The 16,182-nt window shown below is 36.2% G+C and overlaps 1 protein-coding gene across 1 annotated transcript in view; it reads right to left on the bottom strand.

The window, feature by feature from the left end:
* LOC149794076 (cytoplasmic polyadenylation element-binding protein 1-like) overlaps positions 1–16,182 on the bottom strand; it is an 83,332-nt gene that overhangs the window by 37,826 nt on the left and 29,324 nt on the right. The window contains exons 6-7 of the mRNA XM_089966512.1: positions 12,590–12,887; positions 1,909–2,025 (exon numbers count right to left, since the gene is read on the bottom strand). Of these exons, the coding sequence (XP_089822638.1) occupies positions 1,909–2,025; positions 12,590–12,887 (415 nt within the window). The remainder of the gene's footprint in view (positions 1–1,908; positions 2,026–12,589; positions 12,888–16,182) is intronic.

The following is a 16,182-nucleotide window of genomic DNA, read 5'->3' as shown; positions in this document are numbered from 1 at the left end:
CTAAGCTGCCAGACAGTAGGATTGGCACCCATTTTCATTAAGGACCAACAAAGTATCACAAGAGGTCTTCTGGTAAAAACTCAGATGTTGATAAACCTTTCCTTTTTGGACAAGATTTTCAAGATGCTGTCATGGTGATCATACTGGATATTAGATTGGCAATATTTCCATTTAGAACCAACCTTTGGTGAAGGCACAATTTCAACATGACTGGCAATCTAGGAGAAGTAATAGCAAGAAGATTTCCAAGATAGCCATTATGGTGGCCATATTGGAGGTCAGATTGGTACCACTTTCCTTTACGACCTACCAGACAGTGTCTTTCAATGAAAACTCCATAATACATAATAATAAAACCATTTATCCAGTTGTAGCAATGAACTTTTAAGATTGATACTGTGGCTTACACATACTGGATGTTGGAGCAGCCCATGTTATTAAGAACCAACATGTAAAAGCCATACGTTAATGTGAACATACATTCAGGAAGAAAAGTGATTTTCATGATTGCCACTCTAGTGGCCATATTGGATGTGCATGCAACAGTTTCTATTTAGTCCCTAGAAACATTCCTGTAAAGTTGTATTCAAGTGGCTCAGCTATTTAAGAAAATTTGAAAATATACACTTTCCATTTAGTTGCTATGAAGTCTCACAATTACTAGTGGAACAACCTTAGATACTGTTCTAAGAGAGAATATTTTGAGAAAATGCATACAAACCTGGATCAAAACTGGCTCAACTCTTCCTGAGATGTCAAAACTATGTTTAACACCTGGTTACCCAGTAAGCCATGCCACTGTTGGATAAAAGTTTGATTTTAATATCCTATGAAACACTACTAAGCTCAAAACTGGCAAAGATGTTCTGAAGCACAAGTCAAGAATAAGTTTTGCATCATTAGGTAAGGAATATGCATTGTTAGTAAGGGGAGCCACCAAAGTCTGATCAATCAAGTCCTCAAGAATATTCCAACCAAGTTTATCAAAATCGGTGAATTTTTTTTCTTAAGTGGCTGAAAATATTTTCATTGCCTCGGACAGTGCACCAATGCTTGGGGAGTCGGGCTGAACAAGCATTTTGTAAAACATGTCCTACAGAACATGTCAACAAAGTTTAATTGCAACTGGCCCAGCAGCCTTGAGAATTTAAAATAGCAATGTTGATGGAAAAAAGATAACTGACAACACATGATGTACACAAGGCAAAGGCATATGCTCACCTCGCCTCATGGCCAGGTAAACAACACATCTAATGCCTGCTTTCGTTTAATACTAAACATCTAAAGCATGCTAAATTTGTTTTCATTCTCATCTGATAAATGCATTCTTGATAACAATCCCATTCTCCATTTTTGCATTAAGTTTTCTAAAATACTTCACTAAAAATAACCATGTCTGATATGAAGCCCTCTTACAAGTTCTTGATATACATTGTATTAACCAAGTAGTAGTTGTTGTGGGGTTTAATGCCATTTTTCAGCACACAATAGTCTATGCAAGGCAGCCAGTAGTAATGGTGGAGGAAGAACCCGGGAAAAGCCAGGAAAGAACCACCTACCTACGAGAAGCTATTGGCATGCTTTCTCACATACCAACATTGGCCGAATCCTAGATTCGAACCCACACAGACAGAGGTGACATTAATCAAGTTTATCAGGGAAGAAAATAGCTTGACACTGTAGTTCTGTGCTGATTTTTCTGCTGGGGCAAAGATTGTCCGTCTTATAACATTTTAATACTTTGTTTTTAAACAAAAAATTGGATCTTTGCTGTTCAAAAAAAAGCTGTAGATAAGGCAACTGCAAAATAAGCCCCATTTGGGCAAAGGATGGAATGAAAGACCAGGATAACACTAAGCTAATTCTAATGAAAGGTTGAAATATGCAAGTGAGAATGACCCGATTTACTTTCAGTGATATCCCATGGAACTCCACCGAGAAAAACTTTGCAGGAGTAGATAACTGAGCCCTTGTAGTTTCTGGAAGGTAGCTGTCCACTCCACGTGCAACTGGCTTCACACATGGCTGAAATAAATACATATTTATGCCATAAGTGAAATAATCTTTAAACCTTAGATTTTTTTAAAAATTATACACGAGCTAGTTGGACAAAAGGTGCTGTATATACAGAATTACAAGCTGCATCCAGCGGTAACCTGCACAGACCGAGATCTGCTGTCAAATAATTTCTGGCAGATTTGAATGTATACAGTTATGAGTAATTGGTGAAACAGATCCCAATATGCAAGTGCATTATGTTATGGCAGATCATGGTCCATGCTGTCTGCAGTTGGCGTTGACTTACAAGCGAGTATATATGGTATCAATTATCCAGCTTAATTAACCTGATCATGAGATGAATTGGTAAATACAGATTTACTATACCTACCACAAGTACATAAAAAAGCCACCATCTTATAAATGAACAATTATAACTAAAAGAGTAACTTGCCACAAATTGGTAACAAAGCAGAATAATGACAACAGGGTCAATAATAAACACCTCAGATTCTTCTAATAATCAAGCTAATAAAGAACAGGCCATGATGCTCTAATGGCTGAATTTTTCTCTCCAATAATCAAGCTAATAAAGAACAGGCCCTGATGCTCTAATGGCTGAATTTTTCTCTCCAATAATCAAGCTAATAAAGAACAGGCCATGATGCTCTGATGGCTGAATTTTTCTCTCCAATAATCAAGCTAATAAAGAACAGGCCATGATGCTCTGATGGCTGAATTTTTCTCTCCAATAATCAAGCTAATAAAGAACAGGCCATGATGCTCTAATGGCTGAATTTTTCTCTCCAATAATCAAGCTAATAAAGAACAGGCCATGATGCTCTGATGGCTGAATTTTTCTCTCCAATAATCAAGCTAATAAAGAACAGGCCATGATGCTCTGATGGCTGAATTTTTCTCTCCAATAATCAAGCTAATAAAGAACAGGCCATGATGCTCTAATGGCTGAATTTTTCTCTCCAATAATGCTCTAATGGCTGAATTTTTCTCTCCAATAATCAAGCTAATAAAGAACAGGCCCTGATGCTCTAATGGCTGAATTTTTCTCTCCAATAATCAAGCTAATAAAGAACAGGCCATGATGCTCTGATGGCTGAATTTTTCTCTCCAATAATCAAGCTAATAAAGAACAGGCCATGATGCTCTAATGGCTGAATTTTTCTCTCCAATAATCAAGCTAATAAAGAACAGGCCCTGATGCTCTGATGGCTGAATTTTTCTCTCCAATAATCAGGCTAATAAAGAACAGGCCATGATGCTCTAATGGCTGAATTTTTCTCTCCAATAATCAAGCTAATAAAGAACAGACCCTGATGCTCTAATGGCTGAATTTTTCTCTCCAATAATCAAGCTAATAAAGAACAGGCCATGATGCTCTAATGGCTGAATTTTTCTCTCCAATAATCAAGCTAATAAAGAACAGGCCATGATGCTCTAATGGCTGAATTTTTCTCTCCAATAATCAAGCTAATAAAGAACAGACCCTGATGCTCTAATGGCTGAATTTTTCTCTCCAATAATCAAGCTAATAAAGAACAGGCCATGATGCTCTAATGGCTGAATTTTTCTCTCCAATAATCAAGCTAATAAAGAACAGGCCATGATGCTCTAATGGCTGAATTTTTCTCTCCAATAATCAAGCTAATAAAGAACAGGCCATGATGCTCTAATGGCTGAATTTTTCTCTCCAATAATCAAGCTAATAAAGAACAGGCCATGATGCTCTAATGGCTGAATTTTTCTCTCCAATAATCAAGCTAATAAAGAACAGGCCATGATGCTCTAATGGCTGAATTTTTCTCTCCAATAATCAAGCTAATAAAGAACAGGCCATGATGTTCTAATGGCTGAATTTTTCTCTCCAATAATCAAGCTAATAAAGAACAGGCCCTGATGCTCTAATGGCTGAATTTAACTCTCCAATAATCAAGCTAATAAAGAACAGGCCATGATGCTCTAATGGCTGAATTTTTCTCTCCAATAATCAAGCTAATAAAGAACAGGCCCTGATGCTCTAATGGCTGAATTTTTCTCTCCAATAATCAAGCTAATAAAGAACAGGCCCTGATGCTCTAATGGCTGAATTTTTCTCTCCAATAATCAAGCTAATAAAGAACAGGCCCTGATGCTCTAATGGCTGAATTTTTCTCTCCAATAATCAAGCTAATAAAGAACAGGCCCTGATGCTCTAATGGCTGAATTTTTCTCTCCAATAATCAAGCTAATAAAGAACAGGCCATGATGCTCTGATGGCTGAATTTTTCTCTCCAATAATCAAGCTAATAAAGAACAGGCCATGATGCTCTGATGGCTGAATTTTTCTCTCCAATAATCAAGCTAATAAAGAACAGGCCATGATGCTCTGATGGCTGAATTTTTCTCTCCAATAATCAAGCTAATAAAGAACAGGCCATGATGCTCTAATGGCTGAATTTTTCTCTCCAATAATCAAGCTAATAAAGAACAGGCCATGATGCTCTGATGGCTGAATTTTTCTCTCCAATAATCAAGCTAATAAAGAACAGGCCATGATGCTCTAATGGCTGAATTTTTCTCTCCAATAATCAAGCTAATAAAGAACAGGCCATGATGCTCTAATGGCTGAATTTTTCTCTCCAATAATCAAGCTAATAAAAAACAGGCCATGATGCTCTGATGGCTGAATATTTCTCTCCAATAATCAAGCTAATAAAGAACAGGCCCTGATGCTCTAATGGCTGAATTTTTCTCTCCAATAATCAAGCTAATAAAGAACAGACCCTGATGCTCTAATGGCTGAATTTTTCTCTCCAATAATCAAGCTAATAAAGAACAGGCCCTGATGCTCTAATGGCTGAATTTTTCTCTCCAATAATCAAGCCAATAAAGAACAGGCCATGATGCTCTAATGGCTGAATTTTTCTCTCCAATAATGCTCTAATGGCTGAATTTTTCTCTCCAATAATCAAGCTAATAAAGAACAGGCCATGATGCTCTAATGGCTGAATTTTTCTCTCCAATAATCAAGCTAATAAAGAACAGGCCATGATGCTCTGATGGCTGAATTTTTCTCTCCAATAATCAAGCTAATAAAGAACAGGCCATGATGCTCTAATGGCTGAATTTTTCTCTCCAATAATCAAGCTAATAAAGAACAGGCCCTGATGCTCTGATGGCTGAATTTTTCTCTCCAATAATCAAGCTAATAAAGAACAGGCCATGATGCTCTAATGGCTGAATTTTTCTCTCCAATAATCAAGCTAATAAAGAACAGACCCTGATGCTCTAATGGCTGAATTTTTCTCTCCAATAATCAAGCTAATAAAGAACAGGCCATGATGCTCTAATGGCTGAATTTTTCTCTCCAATAATCAAGCTAATAAAGAACAGGCCATGATGCTGTAATGGCTGAATTTTTCTCTCCAATAATCAAGCTAATAAAGAACAGGCCCTGATGCTCTAATGGCTGAATTTTTCTCTCCAATAATCAAGCTAATAAAGAACAGGCCATGATGCTCTAATGGCTGAATTTTTCTCTCCAATAATCAAGCTAATAAAGAACAGGCCATGATGCTCTAATGGCTGAATTTTTCTCTCCAATAATCAAGCTAATAAAGAACAGGCCATGATGTTCTAATGGCTGAATTTTTCTCTCCAATAATCAAGCTAATAAAGAACAGGCCATGATGCTCTAATGGCTGAATTTAACTCTCCAATAATCAAGCTAATAAAGAACAGGCCATGATGCTCTAATGGCTGAATTTTTCTCTCCAATAATCAAGCTAATAAAGAACAGGCCCTGATGCTCTAATGGCTGAATTTTTCTCTCCAATAATCAAGCTAATAAAGAACAGGCCCTGATGCTCTAATGGCTGAATTTTTCTCTCCAATAATCAAGCTAATAAAGAACAGGCCATGATGCTCTAATGGCTGAATTTTTCTCTCCAATAATCAAGCTAATAAAGAACAGGCCCTGATGCTCTAATGGCTGAATTTTTCTCTCCAATAATCAAGCTAATAAAGAACAGGCCATGATGCTCTAATGGCTGAATTTTTCTCTCCAATAATCAAGCTAATAAAGAACAGGCCATGATGCTCTAATGGCTGAATTTTTCTCTCCAATAATCAAGCTAATAAAGAACAGGCCATGATGCTCTAATGGCTGAATTTTTCTCTCCAATAATCAAGCTAATAAAGAACAGGCCATGATGCTCTAATGGCTGAATTTTTCTCTCCAATAATCAAGCTAATAAAGAACAGGCCATGATGCTGTAATGGCTGAATTTTTCTCTCCAATAATCAAGCTAATAAAGAACAGGCCCTGATGCTCTAATGGCTGAATTTTTCTCTCCAATAATCAAGCTAATAAAGAACAGGCCATGATGCTCTAATGGCTGAATTTTTCTCTCCAATAATCAAGCTAATAAAGAACAGGCCCTGATGCTCTAATGGCTGAATTTTTCTCTCCAATAATCAAGCTAATAAAGAACAGGCCATGATGCTCTAATGGCTGAATTTTTCTCTCCAATAATCAAGCTAATAAAGAACAGGCCATGATGCTCTAATGGCTGAATTTTTCTCTCCAATAATCAAGCTAATAAAGAACAGGCCATGATGCTCTAATGGCTGAATTTTTCTCTCCAATAATCAAGCTAATAAAGAACAGGCCATGATGCTCTAATGGCTGAATTTTTCTCTCCAATAATCAAGCTAATAAAGAACAGGCCATGATGCTGTAATGGCTGAATTTTTCTCTCCAATAATCAAGCTAATAAAGAACAGGCCATGATGCTCTAATGGCTGAATTTTTCTCTCCAATAATCAAGCTAATAAAGAACAGGCCCTGATGTTCTAATGGCTGAATTTTTCTCTCCAATAATCAAGCTAATAAAGAACAGGCCCTGATGCTCTAATGGCTGAATTTTTCTCTCCAATAATCAAGCTAATAAAGAACAGGCCATGATGCTCTGATGGCTGAATTTTTCTCTCCAATAATCAAGCTAATAAAGAACAGGCCATGATGCTCTGATGGCTGAATTTTTCTCTCCAATAATCAAGCTAATAAAGAACAGGCCATGATGCTCTGATGGCTGAATTTTTCTCTCCAATAATCAAGCTAATAAAGAACAGGCCATGATGCTCTAATGGCTGAATTTTTCTCTCCAATAATCAAGCTAATAAAGAACAGGCCATGATGCTCTGATGGCTGAATTTTTCTCTCCAATAATCAAGCTAATAAAGAACAGGCCATGATGCTCTAATGGCTGAATTTTTCTCTCCAATAATCAAGCTAATAAAGAACAGGCCATGATGCTCTAATGGCTGAATTTTTCTCTCCAATAATCAAGCTAATAAAGAACAGGCCATGATGTTCTAATGGCTGAATTTTTCTCTCCAATAATCAAGCTAATAAAGAACAGGCCCTGATGCTCTAATGGCTGAATTTAACTCTCCAATAATCAAGCTAATAAAGAACAGGCCATGATGCTCTAATGGCTGAATTTTTCTCTCCAATAATCAAGCTAATAAAGAACAGGCCATGATGCTCTAATGGCTGAATTTTTCTCTCCAATAATCAAGCTAATAAAGAACAGGCCCTGATGCTCTAATGGCTGAATTTTTCTCTCCAATAATCAAGCTAATAAAGAACAGGCCATGATGCTCTAATGGCTGAATTTTTCTCTCCAATAATCAAGCTAATAAAGAACAGGCCCTGATGCTCTAATGGCTGAATTTTTCTCTCCAATAATCAAGCTAATAAAGAACAGGCCATGATGCTCTAATGGCTGAATTTTTCTCTCCAATAATCAAGCTAATAAAGAACAGGCCATGATGCTCTAATGGCTGAATTTTTCTCTCCAATAATCAAGCTAATAAAGAACAGGCCATGATGCTCTAATGGCTGAATTTTTCTCTCCAATAATCAAGCTAATAAAGAACAGGCCATGATGCTCTAATGGCTGAATTTTTCTCTCCAATAATCAAGCTAATAAAGAACAGGCCATGATGCTGTAATGGCTGAATTTTTCTCTCCAATAATCAAGCTAATAAAGAACAGGCCCTGATGCTCTAATGGCTGAATTTTTCTCTCCAATAATCAAGCTAATAAAGAACAGGCCATGATGCTCTAATGGCTGAATTTTTCTCTCCAATAATCAAGCTAATAAAGAACAGGCCCTGATGCTCTAATGGCTGAATTTTTCTCTCCAATAATCAAGCTAATAAAGAACAGGCCATGATGCTCTAATGGCTGAATTTTTCTCTCCAATAATCAAGCTAATAAAGAACAGGCCATGATGCTCTAATGGCTGAATTTTTCTCTCCAATAATCAAGCTAATAAAGAACAGGCCCTGATGCTCTAATGGCTGAATTTTTCTCTCCAATAATCAAGCTAATAAAGAACAGGCCCTGATGCTCTAATGGCTGAATTTAACTCTCCAATAATCAAGCCAATAAAGAACAGGCCCTGATGCTCTAATGGCTGAATTTAACTCTCCAATAATCAAGCCAATAAAGAACAGGCCCTGATGCTCTAATGGCTGAATTTTTCTCTCCAATAATCAAGCTAATAAAGAACAGGCCCTGATGCTCTAATGGCTGAATTTAACTCTCCAATAATCAAGCCAATAAAGAACAGGCCCTGATGCTCTAATGGCTGAATTTTTCTCTCCAATAATCAAGCTAATAAAGAACAGGCCATGATGCTCTAATGGCTGAATTTTTCTCTCCAATAATCAAGCCAATAAAGAACAGGCCCTGATGCTCTAATGGCTGAATTTTTCTCTCCAATAATCAAGCTAATAAACAGGCCCTGATGCTCTAATGGCTGAATTTTTCTCTCCAATAATCAAGCTAATAAAGAACAGGCCCTGATGCTCTAATGGCTGAATTTTTCTCTCCAAGATTTCTAGATAGGACCACTTTTTTATTTTAAACTGCCATGTGTTGAAATGATATCTGATACTCTTCAGCAATAAGTAGATTTTCAAATTAGCAGTTGTGGATGTCAGACTAGAACCATTTCCAATCATCTCAACCAAATAGACATCACTAGTAGTGACAAGATTTTCAAATTAGCTGTTGTGGATGTCAGACTGGAACCATTTCCAATCATCTCAATCTAATAGACATCAGGGATAGTGACAAGATTTTCAAATTAGCTGTTGTGGATGTCAGACTGGAACAATTTCCAATCCTCTCAACCTAATAGACATCAGGAGTAGTTAGAAGATTTTTAAATTAGCTGCTGTGTATGTCAGACCGGAACCATTTCCAATCCTCTCAACCTAATAGACATCAAGAGTAGTGACAAGATTTCCAAAATGGATACTGTGGTAGCCATATGGGTTGCTTGAGCCACATAATTTTTATTTAGGACCAACTAGACCTTGGGATGAAGGTGTATGGAACGTTTCATGACAATTATCCTCCAAGTAGTTTGGGAGAAGTAGCAGTAACAAACTAACAAGATGGGCAACAATGGAAAACAGGCCATGACAAGCTCTTCTGATCTATAGAGCTAAAAATGTAAAATGAAGAAACAATAGTCAATAGGATTTTGATTTGGACCAACTGAACATCACAAGACTTTGGTGAAAACAAAATGTCAACATGACTTTCCATCATGGCATAATAGTAACAACATTTTCATGGTTGCTTCCTTGTTGGCCATTTTTGGTGTCCGACTGTCACCATTTTCATTAAGGACCAACTAGACATCAAACTTTATTTGAGAAAGTTACATGTCATTCAAAAAAAGGTACAACGATCTTCCAGATGGCTACTGTGTCAACTATATTGGTTATACAAGCAATGCCATTTTCATTCCAGACCAAATAAACCTCAGGATTAAATTGTACAGTTTTAAGGCAATAATAATAATAATGACTTTATTTAAAGAGGGTAACACAATTAGCTAAGAACTAATCTACCTTCAGGCCCTCATGCAAAGAAAATTTATTTTAACTGCATCTCTGAAGCCACTAGATATATTGGGTTTGGAAGAAGGAAACAGAGTGGGCATTTCTAATCTCAACTGGAATACTATTCCAGAGCAGAGTTCTAGAGTATTGGAAACTCTTTTTTGAATAATTCCTTATTTTGTTCAAGAATTTTATTCTGTTTAGTAGACATGGATTGCAGGTGAGTATTACCAGGTAGCCTATACTGGAATAGTGATTGTAAATTTTCAGAAGCACTATTATTGGATATCCTGTACATTAATTTGGCTTTTCTCAACCAGATTTCATCTTTAATAGATAATATTTTTAACCTACCAGCTAAATTTTCCTCGCCTTTTTTCTGGATTGATATCAGCCCAAATGCTCTTTTTTGAAGATATTCTACTCTAGTTTTTCTGTTTTTATCATTTTAATCACCCCATACTATATTAGTCTAAACAGTGTTGTATGGAACTGTTATAAAATAGTTTTTTTTGCCTTTCAAGGAGAAAAAGTCTTATCCTACTGAGAAGCCACAAACTTTTTTACTGATAGACTGCTTGGTGTTTTGGTAGATAATTACCTATCATGACAGACCATTTGCAAATTTGTATCCTTCCGTGTCAGGCATAGTTCATCTCCATCAAGTGGTGCATGCCCCATTAATGTCAGCAAGTGCAATGGTAATAGAGGTGCATGCCCCATTAATGTCAGCAAGTGCAATGGTAATAGATGTGCATGCCCCATTAATGTCAGCAAGTGCAATGGTAATAGAGGTGCATGCCCCATTAATGTCAGCAAGTGCAATGGTAATAGAGGTGTATGCCCCATTAATGTCAGCAAGTGCAATGGTAATAGAGGTGCATGCCCCAATAATGTCAGCAAGTGCAATGGTAATAGAGGTGTATGCCCCAATAATGTCAGCAAGTGCAATGGTAATAGAGGTGTATGCCCCATTAATGTCAGCAAGCGTTATTGTAACAGTGATGTTTGCCCCAATGAAATTCATGGAGTTACCATGCTGGTGAGTAAAATTATTATGCTGCATTTTTTCAATCTATGGGACTGCTATTTGGTGGGCACTTTACATTGTTGCTGCACTATTTTGCCCCCCATGATCTTGTACATTAAATGACATGTCCGTGTAATCTTGCAGCACATAATCACAGAGTCCATTTTGCAAATTTATTACTTACTGCTGCACCTGCTATACTCAAGTTATCAATGCAATCATGTTGTCATTAATTAGCAAGAGGGTGACAAGGTTTTCAAATCAGACGCGATTCTCATCACTTTTCCATTTTGTTTTTACTTTTATGTTTTATGATTCTCTATGGAATTTAGCAAACTCCTGCTAAATGTGATTACTTGTACATTTTTAATGCATACTTATTGCTTTACCTTCATTCTTTACTCAAGAGAAAATAAAGAGTAATAGACCACATAACATTTCAGCAAATTAGCCCATTACAGATTCATTCCATAAACAAATTTAGATACATGTTGGAACTTAGGAATAATACATGCAGCTCATGTTGCACTGGTTTTAAATTAGATTAGGTAGATAGCTTTTTATTATTATTTTTTTACACAGATATTATAATGATTGATATATATAATGTACTAAGCAGTTCAAGTACTGGGCTAAGACAATTAAATTAGTCAATTAGAAAAACAGATCAATTTAGGGATGTTTTGGTGGGGGGGGGGGAAATTTTAACTCGGGGGGGGGGGGGGAGTGCCAGGGCCAGCAGACCGGAAATGCACATTTTTTCAGCCTTGTTTAAGTCAGTGTTTGTGGAATTTATAACCATAAGCACAATATAGGAGGGAAAATGGCATAAGGAGATGCTCTCTAACTTGAAGCCATTGAAATTCATGAAACTTGGCATGTGTATTCTTCTTGCCTGTTCTTGACAATTTTATTTGCCTGTCATAAATGTGCATTTTGTATTGTGCTGGTCCATCCATTCTGTATGCATGCATATATATATATATATATATATATATATATATATATATATATATATATATATATATATATATATATATATATAATGTATGTAGCAAATGGAATGATGAATGAGAGAAAAATGAAGAGCAAAACATGCAGGATGAGCACAGATTGAAAGAACAGTGCAGTCTATAAGTGTAACAAAGCAATAAATTGAATGCTAAATAATACAGCTCCCCATTATAACACGTCTCATCATAATGCGATTTCTGATACAAATCGATACAGTAAACTCATGATTTATGCATACTTCATGACAAGCCCAACTCTTACATCTACACAAATTAAGCACAGAAGCAGAAAAATACATCCCAAGATGTGTATCATTTGTGCATATATATATGTAAGAAATTAAATTGGGTGGGATCATAGTTTGTTGGGTCTTTAAATGTCCTTTTCATCAACCACAAATTTATGAAAATGGTGCCATACAAAAACAATCCATAAAAATCTGCATTTAGTGGGCATGTAGAAGACATAACTTGAGTAGATTTAGTGTGCAAGTGAATTCCTTTACTTGAGTACATTGTGTGGGCATTTGGAATTCAATCACTCGAGTACAGGTGACTAAAAAACTTGCAAATGACATGTCAGCTGGAACCAGCCTGACTATGAAACACTGGACTAGTTCCATACCTGCAGCACTTCTGTGTAACCTGGCTGCCCTATCAATGGCATATGGATCTAAATTAGGCATCAAGAAAGGATTGATGAAGTTCACAGCAGTCGCCCGGCTATGATTGGTAGCTGTCTGGATGGAGGAGGGACCAACGTCTGTGTTAATAGATGCTGAAGATACCAGATGTGAGGGGGAGGTAGACACCTGACCCTGCTGACCACTATTGCTTATACCACTAATGGAAAACAGCTGCTGGGCTACACTTGAAGGAGGAGGGGATTTGCTTCCTCTGTTACCACCGATGTTCAGAGCATTCTGAAATTCAAAGTGATATCATTTGAAATTAAGTTTAATCTAAGACAACATAGCTCACCTATGTGAAGCTTTTGGTAGTCTCCAGCAATGATTATAAGCATTAATTATCATACAGAAAATAAGTAGACAAAAATGATCTTGTAAACAAAATGTTTGTCCCTTTTGCTGATTTTTGTTCTAATTTGCTCTCCTTACATATAAACTTTTAAACTGAATACTGAAACATTTAATCAGCAGGCTATTATTGTGTTGACAATGTATCTACCTATGTACTATGACAGGGGACAAAAGACAAAAACAAAATATTCTTTTCACTGACACCAAAGATGGAGTACTACAGGTGCAAGAAAACAGGAAAATGTTTGTTTTTTCCTCCACTTTTGAAAACAGGAGAATGCCTTTCTGTTTTTTCCTCCACTTTTGAAAACAGGAGAATGCCTTTCTATGTTTTTTCCTCCACATTTGAAAACAGAAGCAGGTTCATCTATCTTTTTTCCTCCACTTTTGAAAACAGGAGAAGGTTCTTCTATCTTTTTTCCTCCACTTTCGAAAACAAGAGAAGGTTCTTCTATCTTTTTTCCTCCACTTTTGAAAACAGGAGAATGTTTTTCTGTTTTTTCCTCCACTTTTGAAAACAGGAGAATCTTTATTTATCTTTTTTCCTCCACTTTTGAAAACAGGAGAAGGTTTTTCTATCTTTTTTCCTCCACTTTTGAAAACAGGAGAAGGTTCTTCTATCTTTTTTCCTCCACTTTACCTAAAATCTGCTTTAGAAGCTATTATTCTTTTTCTACTCAAGGAAGCCACATTTATTGTAGGTGAATGTTACAGATACAAGAAGCCTTCAAGTGATGGGCAACAGTAGAAAGATGGTACAGATGCATCAATTATCATCCTAATTAACCAATACAGGTTAGGACTCAAAAGCATGCATTCCACATATCTACAACAATTTTCAAGTGGGCAATTGAGGTGAGTTGACCTGATGCACAACTGTAACTGTTAGCTCTTCTGCAGGCAGAAACTGCCTTTTAACTTTATTTATTCCTTTTGACTTATTGTAAAATTTTATTTGATACAAAAGAATGATAATACAAGGCTGGTCTGCTTTTATTATTGTTGTTGGGTTTAACACCATTTTTCAGGACAAGATAGGCTATACAGGGCAGCCAGTATTAATTGTGGAGGAACAACCCCCAAGAAAACTTTGAAAAGAACCACCGACCCACAAGAAGCTGCCAGCAAACTTTCTCACATACTCACAATAGCCAAGCCCTAGACTCAAACCCATGCAGACAGGTGAGATGACAGTGATCAGTAACAGTGAGCACTTTAGAGCATTCTGCTACTTGGGGCCTCCCCTTGTCCCAAAAATAAAAGGGGGGGGGAGTGGAACAAATGAGTAGAAGGAAATGGCCATACATTATTTACATAACCAAGGGTACAAGGGTATCAACCCCCTTGAGATGAAAACCTGTATGCCAGACCAAAAAAAGGTTATAAAGACCAAAAACATCGTGCACGAAAAAATATATTCATACATTATATAAGATCAACAGTTTTAAAACAACAAATGTTATATGCAAAGTATTTTTACACATTTACATAATTATTTATATTTCTGAAATTTATTTCATTCTTTTTACTTATAACACTATCATCTTCCTGCTTTGGCTAAGCAAAGAAGCTTTTGATGGATGTTCCCTTCATTAAACAATTTCTTTCATGCAGTTTCTTCTAAAAGTGTTCCTCCAGATCATATATGTTCGACACCCACTTTCATGTCTTAACTGCATAATTTACAAAAGCATGTGAAGATCCTAACTTGGATACATCTACAATGCCAGGGAAGACTTTAATCCAATCAGCCTGAAACTTGCCACTACCTCGGTCAGTGTCTTCAAGCTTGCGTTTATTTCAGTTAGGCTCAGCCATTTGATGGATGGAATATTTCAACTGGATGAGAGAAATAATAACAAAATTAAAAGTTTAGATTTGACATGCGATACAGTAAGATCTCGCGATTAAAAATATGTTACAAACTTATATTTTTCCTCATAAAAGCGCTCCAAAAACTGAAATTTAAAAATAAAAAAATTGACAAAGTAGCCATCCAGAAGTTTATACCTCATAAGCTATTGATCGTTTCTATTAAAATTGCATATCTGGTGTTTGAAAAGTTATTAACTTGCTATATGGTGTACTAATTTTGGTCACAAACTTTATATAAATTGGCAGTGATACATATTTTCAAGCCACAAGAATAACATCACTCAATATCTGTACTACTTCTGTCATTATGGCAATGCATCTTCCTGTTTGCATTACATATCTGACAAACTTAACTCAAAACTAACAGCATGATAAAATGCCAGTGCTAAAATCGTCGAGTATTTTTAATAAGTATATTGTTAAAAATTTGAATAAATCAACTTTATCTCCAAACTTTATGCCCTTAACCATACAAGTAAAAATAATAAAATAATAATCATGTATAAAACAAGAAAACATACTTACTTCGCAGGTAGTTAGTCAATATTAGAAGTCCGAGTGAGCGTCTAATCTCTGAGCAATAAATGACAAGATCTTCAGGAGCTGAACCATGAATGAAACTAGTTTCATTATCAAAGAAAAAGTGCATTTTTGAGTACGATTGGATTGGTTGTTTCGGGCCACTCTAGTCTCACTGAATTCTCATTCTATACAAATTACGCCCAGAGTCCGAGATGCACACACAATGGAAAAACTAAAAATTAAAAAATTTGAATAAAAAAATGTACAAAATGGTTGTATGGCCATACAGAGATGAAAAAGAAAAAAAAAACATAAATTACAGGTAAACCGTAAAAGTTGACACCTATGCATAACACTTCAATATGCATTCTGTAAGACCCCTATTAAAATCAAAATCTTTAAAAGATGTTGCCTCTAGTTGCATAAGCATTAATCTGTTCATTGTTTCTCAGCTCAATATATATACATACATATATACATATATATACATATATACACACATACATATATATATACATATACAGTAAAGCCTGTCATGAGCGACCTCTGCTATGAGTGACCACCTGTCATTTCCCACCACAATCGTAATGCACGGATCGATTTTACTATATAAATGCTCTGTTATGAACGACCACCAGCTGAATGCGACCAGCGACCATGATTTCTTGGCAAAATATGCATTTTGACACTGCTATGAACTGCATCGCCAAAAAAACAAAACAGACTGACACCACTGACCTTAACTTAATCCTTTGTAAACACTAGAGCTCAGGATAAATGT

This window comes from Sinohyriopsis cumingii, chromosome 8, assembly GCF_028554795.1.
Source record: "Sinohyriopsis cumingii isolate HCF-2022 chromosome 8, ASM2855479v2, whole genome shotgun sequence".
Classification (NCBI taxonomy): Eukaryota; Metazoa; Mollusca; class Bivalvia; order Unionida; family Unionidae; genus Sinohyriopsis; species Sinohyriopsis cumingii.
This window is presented reverse-complemented; position numbering and strand designations above follow the sequence as displayed.